The following is a 23,337-nucleotide window of genomic DNA, read 5'->3' on the forward strand; positions in this document are numbered from 1 at the left end:
GTGGTTCACGGGCTTCGTTGCTCCGCAGCATGGCATATCACTTCTTTTGGGGAGGAATCTTTAAAAGCAAGTGTCTCCAGTATATTTAATATTTGATAGAGTATAAGGAAATTTGAGTAGTTTTGTCTCAAAGTATCAGAAAACAGTGGCTCAGATTCCTTTTTATTTTATATGTTCATGAATTGGAAGACTTAATATTGTTAAGATGGCAGTACTCCCCAGATTGACCTACAGATCAATCAGTCCCTACCAAAATCCCTGCTGGCTTTTTTTTTTTTTTGCAGAAATTGGCAAGCTCATCTTAAAATTCATGTGGAAATGCAAGGGACCCATAATAGCCAAAATAATCTATCTTGATAAAAGAGGAACAAATTGGAGGACTCACACTTCCCAGTTTGAAAACTTACTCCAAAACTACAGTAATTAAGACAGTGTGGTAATAGTATAAGAATAGAGATTTAGATCAATGGAATAGAATTGAGAATCTAAAAATAACCCCCTACATTTATGGTCAGTTGATTTTTGACAAAAGTGCCAAGACAGTTCAATGTGGGAAGAATTCTCTTTTCAACAAATTATACTGGGACAATTGGATATCCATATGCAAAAGAATGAAGTTGGACCCCTACCTCACACAATGTACAAAAGTTAACTCAAAATGGCTCATAGGGCTTCCCTGGTGGCGCAGTGGTTGAGAGTCTGCCTGCCAATGCAGGGGACACGGGTTCGAGCCCTGGTCTGGGAAGATCCCACATGCCACGGAGCGACTAGGCCCGTGAGCCACAACTGCTGAGCCTGCGCGTCCGGAGCCTGTGCTCCGCAACAAGAGAGGCCGCGACAGTGAGAGGCCCGCGCACCGCGATGAAGAGAGGCCCCCGCTTGCCGCAACTGGACAAAGCCCTCGCACAGAAACGAAGACTCAACACAGCCATAAATAAATAAATAAATAAAATTAAAAAAAAATTAAAAAAAAAAAACAAAACCAAAATGGCTCATAGACCTATGTGTAAGAGCTAAAACTATAAAACCGTTAGAAGAAAATTTAGTAATAAATCTTTGTGACCTTGGATTAAGCAATGGTTTCTTGACTGTGACACCAAAAGCACAAGCAGCAGAAGAAAAAAGTAGATAAATCAGATTTGGTCAAAATTAAAAACTTTTGTGCTTCAAAGGATACTATTAGGAAAGTGAAAAGACACCCCACAGAATGGGAGAAGATATTTGTGAATCATATATATAATAAGGGACTTATGTCTAAAACATATTAAGTCCTCTTATAACTTAACAGTAGGAAGACAAATAATTTAATCACAAACGGGCATAAGATTTGAATAGACGTTTCTCCAAAGAAGATATATAAATGGCCAATAAGCACATGAAAAGATGCTCAACATCATTAGTCATTAGGGAAATGCAAGTCAAAGTTGCTGTGAGATACCACTTCATACCCACTAGAATGGTTACTATAATCAAAAAGACACAGAGAGGGGCTTCCCTGGTGGCGCAGTGGTTGAGAATCTGCCTGCCAATGCAGGGGACAGGGGTTCGGGCCCTGGTCTGGGAAGATCCCACATACCGCGGAGCAGCTAGGCCTGTGAGCCACAATTTCTGGAGCCTGTGCTCCACAACAAGAGAGGCCGTGATAGTGAGAGGCCCGCGCACCGCGATGAAGAGTGGCCCCCACTTGCTGCAACTAGAGAAAGCCCTCACACAGAAATGAAGACCCAACACAGCCATAAATAAATAAATGAAAAAAAAAAAAAAAAAAAAAGACAGAGAGGATGTGGAGAAATTGGAACCCTCATACGTTGCTGGTGGGAATGTAAAACGGTGTAGCTGCTTTGGAAAACAATTTGGTGTTTCCTCAAAAAGTTAAAGACAGAGTTGCCAAATGATCCAGCAGTTCCACTAAGTATATGTCCAAGAGAAATGAAAATGTATATCTGACAAAACTTGTACACAAATGCTTATAGCAGTATTATTCATAAGAACTAAAAAAATGGAAACAACCCACATACCCATCAACTGATGAATGGATAAGCAAAATATGGCATATCCTTACAATGGAATATTATTCATAAATAAAAAGGAATGAAGTACTAATTGGTGCTAACATGGATCACACTTGAAAATATGCTAAGAGAAAGGAGCCAACTTGAAAACGTTCTGCTAAGTAAAAGAAGCCTGACGCAGAAGACCACATATTGTATGACTCCATTATACGGAGTAGGCAAATTCATAGAGAAAGAAGTAGATTAGTGGTTGCCAGGGGTTAGGGGAGGGTGGAATGGGAAATGACTGCTGATGGATATAGGGTTTCTTTTGGGGGTAATGAAATGTTCTAAAATTACATGGTGGTGATGGTGCACAATTCTGTGAATATGCTTCCATTGAATTATATACTTTGAAAGGTATGGGTATGGTATGTGAATGAAATTCGATAAAGCTGTTATGCCATAAACAAGATGAATAGACAACCCTCAGAATGGGAGAAAATATTTGCAAATGAAGCAACTGACAGAGGATTAATCTCCAAAATACACAAGCAGCTCATGCAGCTCAGTATCAGAAAAAACAAACAACCCAATCCAAAAATGGGCAGAAGACCTAAATAGACATTTCTCCAAAGAAGACATACAGATTGTCAACAAACACATGAAAGGATGCTCAACATCACTAACGTTAGAGAAATGCAAATGAAAACTACAATGAGGTATCACCTCACACCGGTCAGAATGGCCATCATCAAAAAATCTACAAACAATAAATGCTGCAGAGGGGGTGAAGAAAAGGGAACCCTCTTGCACTGTTGGTGGGAATGTAAAATGATACAGCCACTATGGAGAACAGTATGGAGTTTCCTTAAAAAACTAAAAATAGAACTACCGTATGACCCAGCAATCCCACTATTGGGCATATACCCTGAGAAAACCACCATAATTCAGAAAGAGACTGGCACCACAATGTTCATTGCAGCACTATTTACAATAGCCAGGGCATGGAAGCAACCTAAGTGTCCATCGACAGATGAATGGATAAAGAAGATGTGGCACATATATAGAATGGAATGTTGCTAGCCATAAAAAGAAACGAAATTGAGTTATTTGTAGTGAGGTGGATGGACCTAGAGTCTGTCATACAGAGTGAAGTAAGTCAGAAAGAGAAAAACAAATACCGTATGCTAACACATATATATGGAATCTAAAAAAAAGAAAAAATGGTTCTGATGGACCTAGGGGCAGGACAGGAATAAAGATGCAGATGTAGAGAATGGACTTGAGGACACTGGGAGGGGGAAGGGTAATCTGGGAGAAGTGAGAGAGTAACATTGACGTATATACACTACCAAATGTAAAATGGATGGCTGGTGGGAAGCAGCTGCATAGCACAGGGAGATCAGCTCGGTGCTTCGTGACCACCTAGAGGGGTGGGATAGGGAGGGTGGGAGGGAGACGCAAGAGGGAGGAGATATGGGGATTTTTGTATATGTATAGCTGATTCACTTTGTTATACAGTGGAAACTAGCACAACATTGTAAAGCAATTATACTCCAGTAAAGATGTTAAAAAAAAAATAAAGCTGTTATGCAAAAAATTTAGGGTGATTTGTATGTCTGAATAGCATTTTGTCAGTTTGAACTTGTCTCCTATCCCTGCCACCATGAATCTTGAAGTTAGAGCATCACTGTCTTGAGCACTGAGGCAGGTGACTGTTGCCCCAAAGCCTTTCTCACCTTGAGGTGAGAAATTATATTTGCAATTATTTCTTGCAGGAGAATAGCTGATGGCACTTTGTATCAGGAACCAAATCTTTTAAGGTGAATATTCTGAGGTTGAAGCCTTTCCAAGTTTTAAGTGTGAGTGTGTGCCCTACCCTAGTGCTTATTTATCCTCTCAACTGTGTGTCCCACTGGAATAGATAGTTTATGTTTTGGGTCCCAGGCCCCATTCCCACCTCCACCAAGAACCTTTGCTTCTTTTCATTTCTTACATTTTTCCTCCTGGCTGTTGATCTTGCTCTGTGGCATTCTTTCCTGGGAGGTGTGGAGGTAGCTGAAGGAGCCTCTGGGTGGCGCCTTGCCCCCAGAAGATTGACAAGTGAGAATGACTTGCCTGATAGAGGCTTAGGCCTGTGTTGGCAGGAAGAGGTGACTCATTTTTCATCAAAGGAATTTCAAAGAAAATATAATGACAGGATGATGTCAGAGGAGCAGGTGGAGACAGGAACCTTGATTGAGGTGCTGGAGGGGGAGGTGTTGGATAGTACGGTTGCCAAGGTAGTCAGAATGATTGACTGGCATGGATCACAAGAAACGTCACCTGTTTTTCAGTTCCTTTCTCATGAGGCCTGGTGCGGGCAGTGCTGTTCAGTGCCTTCAGAGCATGCAAGTCTATGCCTGTCTTAGGTGTACTGTGTTTCTATCTGGGTGAGACATCTCATGACATCCGGTGCCAGTCATGGACTTATTTCACACATGGTGTGGTGTGTATGGGCTCCTGCACTCTGTGCATCAGCTCCATGGCTTGCAGGGTCTGTGTCTGAGAATTGAAAATCACATGCTCATGGTGGCTCGAGGTGTGGCATTTCCCCTGAGGTATTATCAATAGGTACAGGAACTTGCCTAGATATCAGAAGGTCAGATCTCAGGGACTTTACCTTATTGCCAGAAGTGCTCTGGTTCCCTCCAGTGTTTTGGCAAGAGCTGGATCTTTGCTCTAATCTTAGTTAATTTTACTGTTTTTTATTTTTCTTCTTTGAGTTGGGTCCCCTCCTTGGTGTGTATGGATGAAACTGATAAGTGGGGGAAACTTACAGTCAGGAGGACGGATAGATAAGTTTTCGAATCTTTCCATGTAAGCACTCAAGTTGGTTAGGTGTTCAGGCGCCCATTTATATTAAGACTGTAAGGAGTGGTCCGTGTCATCACTGTGTTTTAGCACCTACCAGAGTCTGTGTGATTGTGAGGTTGGAGGCTAAATCAGCAGTTTATAAAAAGATAAAAGAGAGGGTATTTATTGCTAGTACTCTGCCTTAGGATTCAGGTCTCAAGGAATATCTGGGGAGACAGCTTTGCAATATCAATTTCTGCTTTTGTGCTTTATGTATTGTTCATCTGAAAGTGGCGTGGAGATAGGGACTTCTTGGTAGCATAGGATGCTGCCAAGAAATAGGAGGGGGCTTCCCTGGTGGCGCAGTGGTTGAGAGTCTGCCTGCCAATGCAGGGGACACAGGTTCGAGCCCTGGTCTGGGAAGATCCCACGTGCCGCTGAGCAACTAGGCCCGTGAGCCACAATTACTGAGCCTGCGCGTCTGGAGCCTGTGCTCCGCAACAAGAGAGGCCGCGACGGTGAGAGGCCCGCGCACCGCGATGAAGAGTGGCCCCCGCTCGCCACAACTAGAGAAAGCCCTCGCACAGAAACGAAGACCCAACACAGCCAAAAATAAATAAATAAACCCAAAAGTTTAACAAAAAAAGAACTGCCTGCCTTTAAAAAAAAAAAAAAAGAAAAGAAAAGAAATAGGAGGTATTGCCTCTCTTTAAGATATATCATAAGCAAGAAGGAAAAATAAAAACAAAAACAAACCCCCAAACAGACAAACAAGAAAACCCCTGAAATTGGAAAGGGAGGGAGGACAGCTTTATTTATTACTTGGTGCTGTCTTTAATTGTTGCATCCTCTGGCTGATCATGAGTTCTGTTTTTGGATAATACTACTAGGTACACTGTGGGACTAAAGCTGATCTTTGGAGTAGGGTATGAAGGACATGAATCACAGCTTGTTTCTTAGAGAAGGGTGCTGGGCTTCCTTGGGCCCCAGTTAGCACTATTCCTCCTCCCTGCTAGTTGTGCTTCTCTCTGTATCTCTCCATGACATAACAAGTCATTAGAAGAGACTTTTAACATGAAGTGCCAAAGAACCCAGGGGAAAAATATTCTGTAGGGTGGGTTTGACATGGGAGCCCCTTGAGGATAATTTGTGATGACAGTGTTTCAGAAATCACCACCTGATTCACCGAGCAGAAGCAGCAGTCTTGACCTGAACATGTTCTTTATATCTGCCCCATAATATATACAGGTCCTCTTTCCCTTTGGTTATGAGCTCAAGGCCTTTAATCATGAGGTTGAGCAGTGGTAAGGGAGAACTATTCTGATATGCCAATTAACCAGAATGTTAAGAGAATCCACGTATGAGCTGGGATCCCAAACATCTCTTCGATTTTTTTGGTGGGGAAGGAAAAGGACTCCTTTAGGGGCTCATTATCACCTATAGAATAAATAAAATCCAAACTCATATTGTCACTTAAGACCTTTCATAATCCAGTGCAACTTTCTATAAAACTGTTTTTATCAAAATGATATTTATTCTAATTTTAAAAGGTCAAATATTACTATGAGGCTTCTAACAAAAGTAATCTGTTCTATCCCTCCGCACGTCTGAGAACTGCTTCCAAGTCATCTAGCTGTTTCTTTTAGTATTTTCCACTACACTTCTTAAATATACCCTTCTACTAGTTATTCTTGAATTTTCAGTTTTAGACATTATCTGTTGATGTTCTACTCTAGGAAATTAGGGTTTAGTTCTTTCATCCCTGTCCCCTTTACACAGTCCCCCTCCCCCTTCTTTCTGCTGTTATACATTACTACCATTGCCTGGTACTCAGTGTTTAGATTATTATGATTATATAAACATTGCTTAAAGCTGAGCCACATAGTATTCTATAATTACATTTCCTTTCTTGACCAACTTTTAAAATTTTTTTCCTGGAATTAATAATTGCCCTATTTTATAATTTATCTACTGCTCTATGTACCTATCTCCACCCTCTCCTACAGGACTCTAAGACAACTCTTAGTATGTTGGAACATGTCAGATAATCTTTTGGTTCAATATTTTCTTTGGAGACATCCCCCAAGAGCTTTCTGTTGTCCACCTGTAGCCTTTAGTAAAGCTATCACCCTGAGACTTCCCTTCATCATCATACTAGGAAGTTCCTTTGCCTCTCTTCTGTATTGGATGCCATGTTTCCTGGATCTCATGCAGTCAGTTTTCTTGGTTTACTCCATCTCTTCATTGGAATATATCTTAGAGTAGCTTCCTGAGAAAGGATACATGAGAGGTTAATATTTTTGAGACTTTGCTTATTTGAAAATGTCTTTATTCTACTTTTCATTTCATGAAGGGTTTGGGCATAGAGTTCTAGGTTACAAATGACTTCCATCAGAATTTTGAAGGTGTTCCTTCTTCTGGCTTTCAATGTTGCTCTTGAGAAGTCCTGTGCCCTTCTGGTTCCTGACTTTTGTTTTGTGATCTGTTTTCTTTTGATAGCTTTTAAGATTTTATTTTTATCCCTGGTATTCTGAAATATTATGATGATGTACATTGATGAGGATCTTTTTTCATTTGCTGAGTTGAGTTCTCTGTGGATCTTCTTTATTTGAAAACACATCTTCCTTTTATTAGTTCCTTGATAATTTCCTCTCTTCCGTTTTCTCCTTCTGGTATTAGTTGGATATTGGACTCGATTGATTTTCTGTCCTCTCCCCCCACTCTGTATTCCTCTGTCTCTTTTTGTTCTTATTTATGGTGAAGATCCTCAGCTCCATCTTCCAGCTCTTCTCTGAATTATTTATTTTTGCTCTCGTAGTTTTTATTTTAAGCATTCCCCCCTTATTCTCTGCATGTTCCTTTTTTATATACTTGTTCTTGTCTTATAACAATATTGCTTTTTAGGGCTCTCTGAAGGTATTAATTATCAGTGTTTTCCTCTGCTTCCAGTATTGTCTCTGTTTCAAGCTCATTCTGTTTGTTCATTTGGTCTCTGTCTTTCATGTTAGAGACTCTCTGAATGTCTGATGTTTCTTGGTGATCTTCATAATTAAGAGTTAGCCCCTAAAAAAGCTGATTGGAAGCCTAAAAAGCTGATTGGTGGGGCTTGTTGCCTGGTATGTTCTACTGAATGACCAGGTAGGGGAGGTCCATTTCCCCAGGGAGGAACTGGCCGGTCTCCTATCTGGGACCTCTTTAGCCTGGAAGCCAGAACTCTGGGACCTCTTTAGCCTGGAAGCAGGGCAATAGGGCAGGGGGAGAGTCTTGTTGTTCATTATGTCAAATTTCATTCAGTGCTACTGTTTTCAGTGAGGTACCTCACTTCTGACCTCATGTGAGCCTGAAGACATTCAACCAGCCTGTGTTCTGCCTCACCCTGCAGCTCTCCTTCCCCTCCCATCAAGCCTTCAGGGGTACCTAGTGCTTCTAATTCTTGAGCCTTTCTGGAGTCCTGCAGCACTGTTTGCCTCGTCCCCCATCCCCTACAAGCACTTAGCAGCTGAAATTTAAATCAGTGACCATTTATCTTTCCATTCTCCAGTTTGTCAAATTTCTGTTGATATTTTGAATTCTTTATTCCTGTGGTTTTGTGCCATTTTTATTCCTTTACTGTCATTTTTCTGAGGTTTCAGAAGGGAGTGGAGATAAATGTGCATATTAAGTCTGCCATGTGTAACCTAAGGTGGGCAGAAGTGAATCTTCCCAACTTCTTCTCTCTCTCAAATACACAAACCCTGTGCTCTAGCTTCGCTTGTTTCTTCTTTTTTTTTCCATAATCTTGCTTGTGCCATCTCTCCTCCTGGAATGTCTACTCTTCTCATTTCAGACTGTTGAAATCCTACATATTCTTCCAGACCCCCAATCCATGGAAGCCTTTTATCCCCCCTCCTCCCGCATAATGACCATTCCATTGACTGAGTTACTAAAGTTCCCTTTACTGAATTTTTGTGGTCTTGCCCTCCTCATGACAAAACATATACTGCCTTATACTATAATTTTTTATACACTTACCGCTTCCCTGTTAGATTGTGAACTCTTAAAGGATAGTGTAAGACTAGTTTGTAAATTTTCTGTTGTTGGTAACAATTAACGTAGAACCTAGGCAACTAAATATTTCACAGAACCGCAGAATTTTAGAACTGGAAAAGAATTTAGAGATCTAGACTATCAACTCATTTTATGAATAAATAAATAGATCCAGTGTGATTAAACGATGCTGGAGTCATATAATAAGCTAGGGACTGAACTGGAGCTGTAACCTCATCATCTAGCTCTCAAACTGCTAAATGTAGTGATAAAATCTGATATATGCTTAATTAAATATTCTGGTTAATCCAGAGTTAACCAGAAGGCACTTTCTGTTTCATTCTTGTTGAAAATTTTTATACATATCTTTTGGTCTTAGTAATGTAGGTAATTTTGTCGTAGGTAATTTCTTTCTTTTCTTTTTTTTTTGACAAATCAGGATATTGAATATTCTGAATTTTGTCAAAAACTGAGTTGCGTAATAGTTTTCTTCCAAGGCCTCAGGGACCCATGGATTATAGGTGAGAAAAATATAAGCAACTGAACTGAAAATGCCCTGATTTCAGGAAAATTAAAAAAAAATCCAATTATGATGTTATGTGGGGCGATTCTTTTTCTTCTTCAGTAGTAGAGTGCATACAGTAGGGGGCAGACCCAGTCTAGTTGGGTCCTAGTTAAAGTTTTGCTGTTTGATATCAAATACATCAAGGATTATTGCTTGAAGTACTTTAAATTGTGTCAAAGATCCTCCTTGATTTCCCTGAGTTATTTAGCTCTTGGCAGTCATTTCCAGAATGTTTGAGATGGCTCCATAGATTCATCATGTCTGAGGGGTTAGAAGATCTAGGAATATCTGTTGGGAGAAAGTTGAACAATAGCTATTGTCCATTTAGGATTTATTGAATATCAACTGTGCCAGTCACTAATAAGAAAGCCAGCTGCCATTCTTTTCCTCACTCCCTACTTTGGGCACTTGAGGGTGGATGGGCAGGTACTTAAAGAGGCTGCGTCTTCCTCTGAGATGTGGTTTTCATCGTGCTTTGCCTCACAGTATAAGGCTGCATGATAACAGATGGTCTGATGCTGGGGCTGGCTTGCAGTCTCCATTGGGCAGAGCTGTTGCTAGACAAGCAGTCTATGGTGGAATGAACCAGAACTGACCAGTAGGCTGGGCTGGGCTCTGCTTCATGCCCATCCCTTTTGGTTTTATCCAAAATAGAAACTGTGGTCCTCAGATTTTAGATGTACTCATTGGTGTTTCTGCCTTTGCCTGTTTCTTCATTGCCACCTGGCTGTCATTGGAGGGAATTCACTATAGCTCTGAGTCCCTGCAGGGGGTTGAGAGGAGCCATCACTGTATGCAGGACGGGGTGTGTGTTCTCTTCCATTAAAACTGTTACCCACATTTCCTTTTATTACTCGTTAAGTCAGAGGCAGCTGGGAGGATGCATTACTCACCAGGCACGCACAGTGGCCCTGGCTGCGGGCGGGGAGAGTGAGAGTGAGTCAGCTCAGGGAATGGAAAAATTGCAGGGGTGGGGGGTAGGGGTTGTGTGCCAGTGACTGTTCCTTCTCTGCCTGTGCTTTTCTCTATAAGGACTCATCACAAAGCTGTGAATACTGGGCATCCAGTTGGGGGCGCCAGTAAGCCAACCAAATTGTGGTGATGATATCTCCTGTGAAAGGAATGAGCTGACAGTCTTCTATGTTATGGGTGTATGTGGGTTTTGAGGCAAGCTTGAGCTTGTATAATATTAAGTTCTGTGTGTAAGGATTTCACTAGAATAAAGCAATCACAGAGTCTCTTTGTCTTGGTTATAAAATTCAGTCTTCTGCATCTATCTTTGTCCAGTAGGGGTCACTGGGGTGTTAAGCTCTAAATGAGAGAAACTCCTAATCCTATGATAGACCAATCAGATTCCTTGTCTTTATTGTACAGAGTACTATCTTTTTTTTTTTTTTTTTTTTTTTTAAATATTAGAGCAGAAACAAAAGATGTGAACTTGTTTTAAGAACGTTGTGGATGGGCTTCCCTGGTGGCACAGTGGTTAAGAATCCGCCTGCCAGTGCAGGGGGCACGGGTTCGAGCCCTGGTCCGGGAAGATCCCACACGCCGCGGAGCAACTAAGCCCGTGCGCCACAACTACTGAACCTGCGCTCTAGAGTCTGCGAGCCACAACTACTGAGCCCACGTGCCACAACTACTGAAGCCCGTGCACCTAGAGCCCATGCTCCGCAACAAGAGAAGCCACCACAATGAGAAGCCCGCGCACCGCAACGAAGGGTAGCCCCTGCTTGCTGCAGCTAGAGAAAGCCTGCGTGCAACAGCAAAGGCCCAATGCAGCCAAAAATAAATACATTAAAAAAAAAAAAAAGAACGTTGTGGATCATTAAGTATTTGAAGAGCAGATTATTCCAAAGGCTGAGATGGAATTGATTTTATGAGTAAGATTTGAAGAGCAATTTTTAAAGAAAATGTAAGGAGATAGGGGAAGAAAACTTTTTATTAAGCGTCTGATGTATACCTACATACTTTACATATATTCCTTATTTAATCTTATCAACAATGCTGAGAAACAGGATTTATATACACATTGTACATATTAGGAACCCAAAGTTCAGAAACATTAAGTGGCTTCCCTAAGGTCACATAATTATGAAGTGATACTGTCAGGGGAGATCCTACTAGCCATGTTTCATTTGACTTTGGTCCTTGGACCCTGGTAAGGGGTCACGAGAGCAGAAGGTTTTATTAGAAGGTAAGCAGAGCCTGGTGGTAGACTCTCCTGAGAAAGACTAAAATAATTCTTGTGTTGAATTAGGGTTCGGAGCAGGCTCCAAGAGTTCACAAGTGGAAAGAAGCTGACAAATCTGTCTTTGTCTTCAGTGGGCAAGTTCTACATCTTTTTCACTTAGGGCTACTGCCAGGATGTGGAAAACTGTCTCACAGAGATCTAAAATTAGCTCTTTGTTTGTGTGCAAAGCTTGGTTTCCATGGATAAATAGTTTAAGTTGGTCTCTCTTACCTACCTCTTATCTTGGCCTGGACTCTTTTCTGAGCCTTGAATGTTGCTACCTTAGGCATTCTCAAGCCTGCCCGGTTACATCATTGTTGAGCTCCTGACCCCTCTGTCAGCTGCATGCTTATTCTACTCTCTTGCGTTCTTGATTTTCTGGTATCTCAGGAAAACTGAAGTTGATCACGTGTTCTTAGCCAGACCACACTAAAAGACATTTCCCATTGAGACCACTTTTTGTTTTTATCTGGAAAAGCATTTAAAAAATGCATTTAGGTGGGATATGAGTAAGATGCTAACTCTCCTTCAATGTGCATTTACTTGGAATGACAGTATTTTTCTGGACAAAAATAACAGCCTTGGCAAAATTCAGGAGCAATCCCCATAGACAGGGCTTCTTATTCTTGTATCATCTTTTCTCCATTTACTTAAGATACTGACTCTCAGAGTATCCTGGAAAAAGTTTAATAGCTAGATCTTATTATTTTTACTTTCTTGGGGGAAATGGTCAGAACCCCAAAGAGAGGGATTATTTAAGATGGTAATATGGATACTAAGGTTGACTAATATTCTTGTCTTTTTCCTTTTTGAAGCAGTGCCGTTGAAGCTCAATTTGTTTTATTCATGGCGTTGGTGGTTTAGAGCTGTTAAATACAACACACTTTGCTTTGACTTACCTCCTTGCATTGGCCACTGAAGATGATTTGATGCTTTGCTAGGACATAAATGTTTTAGTGTAGGAACAATGATAACAATAGTTAACATTAATGAGGGAATGTTTAATTTTTAAAAAATAGTTAATAGTGCTTACCGCGTGCCGAATAGCCCATGCATTTTATCACCTAATTCGCACTGTAACACTGTGAAGAGGTAATTTTATTATCCCCATTTTACAGATGGAGAAATTGAGGATTAAAGAGATTAAGTAATTGGTCCAAAGATACAGCTAGAAACCATGAAGTCAGAATTTGAGTCAAGGTTTGGCTAACAGATTATGTTAAGTTTAGAGTTCTGGGGAGAGGGAGAGAGAGGGAAAGAGATAGAAGAACGGGGCTTGGGGAGAGTTTGGCTGTTGGACAGAATCCATATCTGGAGAGACTTCTAGAAGTGGAATTTCTGAATCAGTAAATTAACTTTTTCTCTTAAGCTCTCAGGTAGATTTGGAAGTTCGTTGTTAAAAGTGTCCTGGCTCCTTTGTTAGTGTATGTAATCTGCTGGGCCTATCTAGAGGAGCATACTGAGTTATTTCTGCCATAAGATGAATAGTTTTCCAGGCACTTGCTCTCTGGTGTATGATTTTTTGGTGAAAATAGATGGATTCTCAAGGAGTGCTTATATTTTGGGAATCTTCATGATTTGTTGGACCCAGTTTTACTCTTTCTAGTTTGCTCCCCCCTTGTACTCCTGGCCCTCACGGTGCTCTTCAGATCCTCTTGCTCTTTTTGTTCATTCATTCATTCATTCATTTATTCACTCATTCCACAAGTAGTTATTTAGTGATGAGAGTTTATACAGGAGAACATTGATCTAACTTCAAAAACTTCAGTGGAGTCAAAATATACACACAACTATATTATAAAGTAGAAACTGCTTAATGTTATGAGAGAGAAACATATAAAGTATAAATTCAAGGGAGGTGTTTACTTCTAACTGGGATGGAGGGAGTCACCAGGGAAAATTCTGTGGAAGTACTGGTTTAAACTGACCCATAGGAGTGGGACTTTGACTTGCGGAGATGGGAAGGAAATACAGTACATTCCAGGGTAAGCGAGGGAAATATTGCAAAGCCAGAGAGTTTTGGACTTAATTTGCTGACTGTGGAGAATTGAAAACTTTAGAATTAAATTACAAATGAGCATTTATTGAGCATTTAAGATGCACCAGTCATTATGCATGCTTCAGGGAGATTAATCTCACAGTGAATGAGGATAGGGTTGGCAGGTTGGAGACTGGGATCAGGTAAATTAGATTCGGTAATTTTGGTTATAGGTTAGGTAAATTATCAGTTTACCAAGGTTTTGTAAAGTTTGAGCAGTATTCAGAAGTCTTGTGATCAGATGTAGTTTTGTTTGCTGTTCCTCCAAATAATGATAATAATAGGCAATATTTATTGAGCACATACTATGTGCCAGGCACTATCTAAACACTTTAAATACATTAACTCATTTAATACTCACTACAGCTCTGTGGGACAGGTACTATTACTGTCATCATTTTACAGGTGAGGAGGTTGAGGTTCCTTGAAGTCATTTAAGTAACTTGCCCACAGGTGCTAAATGTGGCATATACAGTAGAGTCTGGATTTGAACTCAAGCAGCCTGGCTTCAGATTGGGCCTGTAATTGCCATTCTACTAAAATACTTATGGCATCTAGGTTATTGAGCAAGAAATTTGGGTATTTTCCTAACTTTATTGTATTTGGTGACTCTGGGGTATATAGAAAATTCTTTGTAAGCGTTCTGAGCCTTTGCATGTTTATTGTTGTCCCAATACCATATTGCTAAACCTTAGAGACAGGAGTCATGGATGTCTCGTAATTAGCTCCTATGAAGCCCACATCCTCTGCCTTCTGGACTCATAGGAGAAAACAGATGACAAGCACTCAGGGCCAGGTTTTGAGGCCTGGGCCTCCCATTTCCAGAAGCCCAAGGTTTCCAATCCTATTAGTCATATGCTAGTCTCTCCACCAAAATTTTAATCTCAGTTATATATATATATATATATATATATATATATATATATATATATATTTTAAAGTCTCTCTTTGTACGCATTATTTTTCAAGATTTCAGGCTTTTAATCATATGGGTCTTAAGTTTTCAGTCAGTATCTGCTGAAGTTCTGATGCTTGTAGATGTCAGTTATTTTTGAGACCAGGTATACTCCATGACAGTTTGAATAAAACATGCAGCCTCCTTTCTCACAGGCTTGCTTTCATCTCAGTCACAGACACTAAAGTGATTCTGGGGTATTGCCCAAGATTTCTTGTGGGTAATGGTTGTGGGTGACCATCCTAAATTCTTGTGAGTGAAGTAATCTGATAGAAAGGCAGGTCTCAAGTCTTAATGAAGTTCAGAGTCTTGCTTCTACAAGGCTTTCTGATGGTTTGGGGCCCTTGCCGTTGGGTGTTAGCAAGGGATATCCTGGGGGGTGCTAAATATGTCTTTAAATGGCCTATTCTTTGTATATTAAATGATCTCTAAAAAGAAAACTAGTCACTCCCTCCTGCCAGCTTCTAACCACTTCCTGTAAATGACAGCACACAGATCCATCTTAGTTTTTCTGAGTGAAAAAGTTACTTTCACAAAGGCAGTTTCCCTGCCCATTTTTCTTCCTTCAAACATGCGTACATACCTATACACAAAGGCTGGAAACAAACTTTTTAACCTGTCATATGTAGAAAAATGGTGTATCCAAGGTATAGCATGTCATCTTTTTTTTTTTTTAATTTATGAGCAAATATCATGGCCTTCCTTTTTTTAAAAAAAAATTTATTTATTTATTTATTTATTTATTTATGTATTTTTTTTGGCTGTGTTGGGTCTTCGTTTCTGTGCGAGGGCTTTCTCCAGTTGCGGAGAGCAGGGGCCACTCCTCATCGCGGTGCGCGGGCGTCTCACTATCGCGGCCTCTCTTGTTGCGGAGCCCAGGCTCCAGACGCGCAGGCTCAGTAATTGTGGCTCACGGGCCCAGCTGCTCCACGGCACGTGGGATCTTCCCAGACCAGGTCTCGAACCCGTGTCCCCCGCATTGGCAGGCAGACTCTCAACCACTGCGCCACCAGGGAAGCCCCAGCATGTCATCTGATAAAGATCTTATGAAGAGTAAATTACTTTGGGTACTTTTCATTGTCTTCTCTAATAATAACAGTAGATTCAGAATGTATCTTGATATTTGAGTCCTTGAATTTTTTTTTTCCTTCAAATTTCCTAGGTGTTTTTGAATGGCACAAGCATGATATATGATTTTCTAATTAAGACAGCTTTGCAGTGGCTTCAGGTAGCAGAATAAGGCAGAGAAATGGCTTTCACTTTGGGAAATGAAAATATGGTGAAGATATTTATAAGACTGCAAAAAGTGTTGTACAGTGGTGACACAGACAGCACTAGCACTGTAACATTTTGTGTTGAAATTGAGATTCTTTCCTTAGAGCTGGGTAGAGCCATTTACAGGCTCTTGTCTTACAAAGAGGAAGTATTCCAAACATGTAAATATCTAAAATTGTGTAGCTTCAGGTTAGCATACTGATTTTGCCAGAACTTTTCAGCAAAGGGAGGCAGTGTGATTAAAATACATTGATTTGAAACCAGACAGATAAAAGTTCAGATGTCAGTTCATCTTCTTACTTACTTTGTGACTTTGGGCAAAATAACTTGAATTTTCTGAGCCTCAAGTTCTCGATTTATAAAACAGGGATATTTTAGGGGATATTACAGGGGTTACGTTGAAATAACAGATTGAAGATGCTTTCTAGTAGCTGCTTAATAAATATCGGTTTCCCTTCCAAGCAAGTCTGTCTTCTTTGACCATCACAGCTCAGGAGCTTCTCCACAGTAAGAGGGGTGTCATCACCATCTTTGTGTCCATTGTGTCTAGCATAATGCTCCATATTTTCAATTGAATGAACGAATGAAGTGCTCTGTCTCACAAGAGAGCCCTGCTCCAGAGGGAGCTCTGGCTTAAGTCTCCACCGGATTGCACCATCAGTTTTTCCTCCCTATTGCTTATTCCCTTCAGCAAACACAATTATTGACACATTTCACATGCCAAGAAAAATTCTCTTTTGAGCCTACATCCCTCTTTCTGCTCCCTTTTGCAGCAAAATTCCTTCCTAGAAGAGTTGATGTTAGTTATTGTCACTGATTGTTCCCATTCCCTCTTGAGTCACTCCCGTTGGACCTTTTCTCTGCCATGCCATCAAAACTGCCCTTGTTAAAGTCACTAGCGACCTCCACGTTGCTAAATTCAATGGTCAATTCTCAGTCCTCTTCCTGACACATGAACAGCTTAGTTACCGCTTAGAGCACATCCTTCACCTGGCTTCTGGGGCAGCATGCTCTTTTGGTTCTTTTAATCCACTGGCTTCTTTGTTTAGTCTCTTTTGTGGTTCTTCCTCTTCCCTACCTAATGTTGGAGACTTTCTAGGGCTTAGTCCTTGAACTTGACCTTTTCTCTCTCTGTGTTTACTCCCTAAGTGATCTCATCTAGTTTCCTGGCTTTAAAGCAACAGCCTGGGTCTCTCCAGGAACTCTGGATTCATGTATTAAATTGCTTATTCAAAATTCTATTAGAATGTCTACTAGGCATTTCAAAGTCAATGTATCCAAAACGGAATTCCTACCCCACTCCCCACAAAAACCACCCCAAACAACTGCAACCACCAATGAACCCCAAACCCTCTGCTTCTCTGGCTGCCCTTCCCATCTCAGGAAATAGCAGTTCGGTCCTTTTAATTTCTCAGGCCCCAAACCTGGAAGTCATTCTCAACTCTGTTTTTTTCCCTGCTCACCCCACATCCAGTCTATCAGCAGATCCTGATGTTTCTTTCTTTTTTTATATATATATATATTTTTAAAATTAATCTTTTTAAAAAATTTATCCATTCATTCATTTATGGCTGCATTGGGTCCTCATTGCTGCAGACGGGCTTTCTCTAGTTGCGGCGAGCAGGGGCTGCTCTTCGTTGCGGGGCGTGGGCTTCTCATTGCGGTGGCTTCTCTTGTTGCGGAGCACGGGCTCTAGGTGCGCGGGCTTCAGTAGTTGCAGCACGTGGGCTCAGTAGTTGTGGCTCGCGGGCTGTAGACACAGGCTCAGTAGTCGTGGCGCACGGACTTAGTTGCTCTGCGGCATGTGAGATCTTCCCCGACCCGGGCTTCAACCCGTGTCCCCTGCATTGGCAGGCGGATTCTTACCCACTGCGCCACCAGGGAAGTCCCTGATGACTCTTTAATTTGTCCAGAATATGACCACATTTCACCGTCTCTACCCACTACACCCTGGTCTCAGTTATCGTATCTCAGGCACTAGTTTTCACTTGGATTATTGTAATGGCATTATAACTAGTTTCCCTACTCCCGCTCTTGTCGCTCTCTAGTCTGTTCTCAATATAGCAGCAAGAGTGATCCTTTTAAAACCTAAGTTAAATCCTATCACTTGCTCACAGGAAACCCTCCAAAGGTTTCCCATTTCACTTAGAATAAAAACCAGATTCTTTACGAATGGCCTATACAGCCATAGGTGATCCGACCCCTCTCTGGCCTCATCTCCGGACACTCCCTTTTGCTTTCAGCTTCAGCCATTCTGGTTTCCCTGATGTCCCCTGAACACACCAAGCCTACTTCTGCCTCAGGGACATTGCACTTGCTCGTTTCTTTTTTGGGCTTATCCTTTCTCTAAAAAGCCACATGACTTGTTGGTTCGTAATGTCATTTTATTAGAGAAGCCTTCCCTGACCATCCTGTACATAAAACTGTAAACATCCCCCCTCTGGCTCTCCTTTCTCCTCTTCATCTCCTTTAGTATATATTTACTTGTTTATGTTTATTTTGTGTCTTCTCCTATTCTCCTACTAGCATATAGGCCCCATGAGAGCAAGATCTTTGTTTTGTTCACTACTCTGTTACCAGTACCTAGAACAGGGCCTGGTACATGGTAAATATTTGGTGAATAAAATGTAGGTTAGCACAAAATCGTAGATGGTCTTGATGCCAGATTAAAACATACACATTGTAAATATTAGTTCCCCCATCAAGGGCCCCTTGTCATCTTTCTGGTTAGTAGATTGTTCAAATCTAAAACCTTCCCTTTTATTAAAAAAAAGAGGGGGTAACTTTAGAGATATTAAAGCAGGTTGCATTTTTAAAGCTTATTTGTGGTAATACACCATGTTTATATACCATAATGTAAAAGGCACTGTAGAAATAAATAAAAAGCTAGTTTGGTAGAAAGATGAGGCCATAACCCTTCTCTGAGTGAAGGCTCCTGGGTGTTAGATGTACTCTTGGCCGTTGGGTCTTCTGTGTTTTTGTGTGTCCACACTTCATTTTATAAAGTATCTCTTCATAGAAAAGTAGATGAGAAGAGGGGCAGTGGTACTGCAAGAACTTTGCATATTCAGCTTAGGTTGTACAAAGTTCTTTCTAGTCTTTAAATGTGTTTCTTAGGTTTATTGAAATATAATTTATATACAATAAAATCCACCCATTTCGGTCTACAATGTTGTGAGTTTTGACAAATGTGTACAGTCGTGGAACTATCATCAGAGTCAGCATATAGAACATTTCCATTACCCCATAAAGTTATCTTGTGTTCCGTGGTAGTCTGTTCCCTTCCCTCACCCTGAGCCCCTGGCAACCACTTATCTGATTTCTGTCCCCGTAGTTTTGCTTTTCTAGAATGTCATATAAATGGCATCACACGGTACGTAGCCTTTTGTGTTTGGCTTCTTTCATGTAGCATAAGGCTTTTGAGATTCATCCACGCTGTTGTATGTATCAGGAGTATGTTCCTTTTTTATTGCTGTGTTGTAGTCCATTGTATGGATGGATGCACCACAGTTTTTATTAGTTCACCGGTTGATGGACATTTGGGTTGTTTTCAATTTTAGTTATTCTTAATGAAGCTGCTATAAACATTTACGTACAAGTTTTTGTGTGGACACGTTTTCATTTTTCTTGGATCAGTATCTAGGAGTGATACTGCGTGGTCACCCTGGTTATGTGTATGACTGTTTTCTAGAGTAATTTCTAGAGTCGCCAGTTTCACACCCCCACCAGCAGTGTATGAGAGTTCCAGTTGCTTTATATCTTGCCAGGACTCTTAGTTTTAGTCATTCTACTGGGTGTGTAAGTGTTAAAGTGTTTCCAGTTGCTGCTACAATATCCGTATCAGGTTTTCATTTGCAAGCAGGCTTTAGTTTTGTTGAAGGCATTCTTTTCCGCGGAGCTTGTTCTGCATGTGATCCTCACTGTGGTGATGTTCGGGTCCCTTACCTCCTCCTCCCGGGTTGTGGGTGTGGAAGGGTTGCCCTCCGACTAGGCCAGGGAACTTGTGGACACTTACACATCCTTGCATACTTCCCCTCCTCCCTGCAAGTGGTTCCCTAGTGTTTCTGCAACTTTCTGCTTCTGGCTCCATCCCAGCCAGGCTGGGAGTGGAAAGTTAAGAGTGTGGCGTCCTCTGACAGCCTCCCTTCTTGTAGAAGGGTCTGAGGCTTGTTTGTTTAAGCTGAACAGAGGATGCCAAACATAGAGTTTGAGTCAGCTCAGCAGTAGCTTAGACGCCCCTTTTTGCTCTCCTGGTTCCTCCTTCCCTTTCCCCTCCCCCTCTGGCCAGTTGTTTCCTGGGCTTTGTCTGAGACACACTGTAGAGTTTTAGTCCCCATCTACTACTGCCTGCTGTAAAACAGAGGCGAGATGGAGGAGAAGCCACCAGGAAGTGTCTGACAGCACTGAGCTGCGGGCCTCTGCCTCTGTGCTGATAGTACAGGACAGCGGTAACCTCAGGAGAAAGGCATTTAGAGGCTGCGCTGAGCTGTGGGCTTGTGGCTAATTCAGGGGAGGAGAAAGGACGGGCCTGGAAATGCCTCTCTTAGATTCATCTTATTTGCCACCAACCATCTTTATTTTGACGCACGTTCTTGGAATTGCCGGTGTTCTATACTGGAAGAGGTGTGCCAGAGGCAGAGCAGGTAATGGGTGCCCAGTGCTTCTTGAAATCTGCTGTGGGGCTTTCGAGGGTGGGGTGGATGACGGAGGCCTTCCCAGTTGCCTTCCTTAAAGGGCCAGTACAGCCTCTGGGCTGGGTGCTGTCAGACCTGAGTGTGTGCGGGATCTACTGAGGAAACCAGACTGTCCTGGGACCAGTTTGGGACCTGGACCCTTTCCTGTTCTGTGAGGTTCGTCTGGCTGGAGGGTGTAGGTTGGATGAGATGATGTCTGGGCTGGAGGCTGAGGGAAGTGGCAATTGTGCTGACTTTTGTCCTTCCTCAGAGAATCAAGCCCTTCCATTCTTTACTTTCTCAGTCTCAAAGTGGTTTTTGATCTTTTTTTTATTTTAAAAAACCAAAAACATACAGTAACTGTATCACCCTCCTTCAGGTGTAAATGTGGGAGAACTTGTGGGGTTAGAGAAGTTTCTAGATTTGCTGTATATTTGGGTGAGAAAAGGCAGAGGAGGAAAGGTCAGTGAGAGGAAAGGGTCACAGGGTGTCCTTGCTGAGGTGCATCTGCGAACACGGGGGTGCCTCTGTTCTCTTTGATAGGGTTTAAACTGTTCCTTTCCCCTCAGGCAGCTACACAGTTTACTCTCTGTGTATCCAAGCCATCCTGCATCCTGTTCAATGCAAGGAAGTTAACTGTTCTTTCCCGCAGGCGAATATTTGGATCCTGATATTAAAATTTTTTTCTAAGTGGTAGCAGACCCCTCCCTCCCCCCCCCCTTATTATTTGTTACATTATATTCCTTTGGCTTCTAAACGCCCAGTGCTGGGATCAGCCCCGTGTTTAGCTGATTCTAAATCTCCATAGTTGAGGAATAATAAAGTCCAGCTTTTGCTGGAGTACACCCTCGGATCTCAGTGCCTTTAGTACTGTCTTTGTGACCTGCTTACTGCCTTCAAGCTGACCTATTGAGACACTTGTTACTTGTATCTTACAATTAAGATGGAGATTTGATGATTTATTACTTAGTTTCTCATTAGAAGTTCATGAATGCTTGACAGAATTAGAATTAGATTCAGTCATTCCCCAGTGTCTTTCCAGTAAGTCCCAGAAAAGCTTATGACTAAATACTCAGATCCCAATGTGTGTCTGTATCAGCAAAAGCACACAGACATTTAGAAATATGTTTGCTTGTGTAGTGGTGTGTTTTAAAAGGTAGCCCAAAGTGGGTTTCTTGAAATGTAAGCCTGTATTTGAGCTTACAAGGAAAGGAGTAGACAGGCATGAGTTATTTGGCTGTATATACTGCGTCATATATAATGAGAAAGTAAATATTATTTAGGCGAAGGTTGCTGCTTTCATTTTCCTGTGCATTATGGTAATGGCGTTTCTAAACCACTAGTTGATTAATATTTTAAGAAGTTTATCCTCAATATAGGATTTGCTGTTGAACTTAGAAGCCGTAGCCCTATCTTTGAAGTGCTTTCTTGTTTATGTTTTAGAAATATTAATTTCATAAACAGCTGTAAATACATTGAAATAAACAGAAGAAAAATAGATTGTAAAAGCTTTTTATTTTATGAAACAACATTGATTCTAGTACCTAATAGTTATACTGGGAATGTGCTATGTTCAGTTTATCTGTAAAATTAGAGCAGTGGTTTTTTCAGTTGGAGAGTATGGATTCTAAAACTTTCACAGGAGTACTTAAGAGCTTCTGTACCCATTTTATTTTAATTTCAATTTTAAGATGTATTTTATCTGTTAAAATGTGTTTTTAAATGACGTGTATACTCTACTGTACTACCTGCCAGTTGGACATCACCAGAATAAAGTTCCCCCGCCATCTCTCTGTATATATTTACAACGCTTATAAATGTATACTTGATTAAAAAAGGTGAAGATTGTGTCTTCTAGTCTGGTCTTTTTTTTTTTTTTTTTTTTTTCTTCTTCCCCTAATAGGAGGTGTGTACACTATTGCAGAACATACTGTAGAACATAGGTCCTGTGCCTAATAAATTCTAGGCAAGTCTCAGGTGTTCAGTCCTTAATAGTGAGTGGGTAACACATCGTTAAGTGATAACATTTTAATATTGGCTTAGTGTGTACTACAAGGTTTTGTGCTTCTTGTTCCACTTTTCTAGTCATATTTACATATTATAGGATGTACATAGTTTTTAGATATTGAAGGTATTTAACTTTGAAACAAATATTTCTGCAATTCCTTCATGCTCTTGTATTAATTTATTTGAATAATATCCTGAGATTACAGGCAAACTATGAAACTGTTACTATTTGTTTCTATTTGTATAAAACAGTTTCTAAAAAAATGGTTCCCTGCAGTAAAGCATAGTACAGAAATGAACAAGATGCTGAGACTGATATAACTGTAATTACGTAATCTCTAATTTCAATCAAAATTACCTGATTGGTTATGTCATTTGGCTTTAAAATAAGTAACATAAATTTGAATCTATAAAATTGATTTATGCTATTTAATACTGAAATTATATGTTATATATGTTGAGTTCCACGTAAGATTTGTTTTAAAAAGTGTTCTGTCAGAGTTGAAAACTGCTAAGTTCCTTTTAGTGCTACGGTTCTAAGATACGATGTTCTAGTAAATCTTCATTGTGTTTGTATAGATTTCCGATTTCTTCCATTCTTAAAGTTGATAACAAATTCTATATTGCTCTTAGAGTTGGAAGGGACCTTACATATCAACCAACGCAACCTCTTACTTAGTACCACTCTTGTCAGAGTGGTACTAATAACTTCTTGTCAGAAGTTATTCTTCCTTTGCTT

The 23,337-nt window shown here is 40.8% G+C and overlaps 1 protein-coding gene across 5 annotated transcripts in view; it reads left to right on the forward strand.

Annotated features, from left to right (window-relative positions):
• Nucleotides 1-23,337, forward strand: part of MACF1 (microtubule actin crosslinking factor 1) — a 328,417-nt gene that overhangs the window by 67,494 nt on the left and 237,586 nt on the right. Inside the window, exon 1 of one of the 5 annotated variants that reach the window (XM_068539570.1) lies at nt 20,260-20,561. The exons of 3 other annotated variants lie outside the window; for them this stretch is intronic. In XM_068539570.1, coding sequence (XP_068395671.1) covers nt 20,453-20,561 — 109 coding nt within the window. In that variant the 5' untranslated portion in view covers nt 20,260-20,452. Of the gene's footprint in view, nt 1-20,259; nt 20,562-20,750; nt 20,769-23,337 lie in introns of those variants that run through there. One more of the 5 variants, XM_068539574.1, reaches the window with a different exon arrangement.

This window comes from Eschrichtius robustus, chromosome 3 (assembly GCF_028021215.1).
Source record: "Eschrichtius robustus isolate mEscRob2 chromosome 3, mEscRob2.pri, whole genome shotgun sequence".
Lineage (NCBI taxonomy): Eukaryota > Metazoa > Chordata > Mammalia > Artiodactyla > Eschrichtiidae > Eschrichtius > Eschrichtius robustus.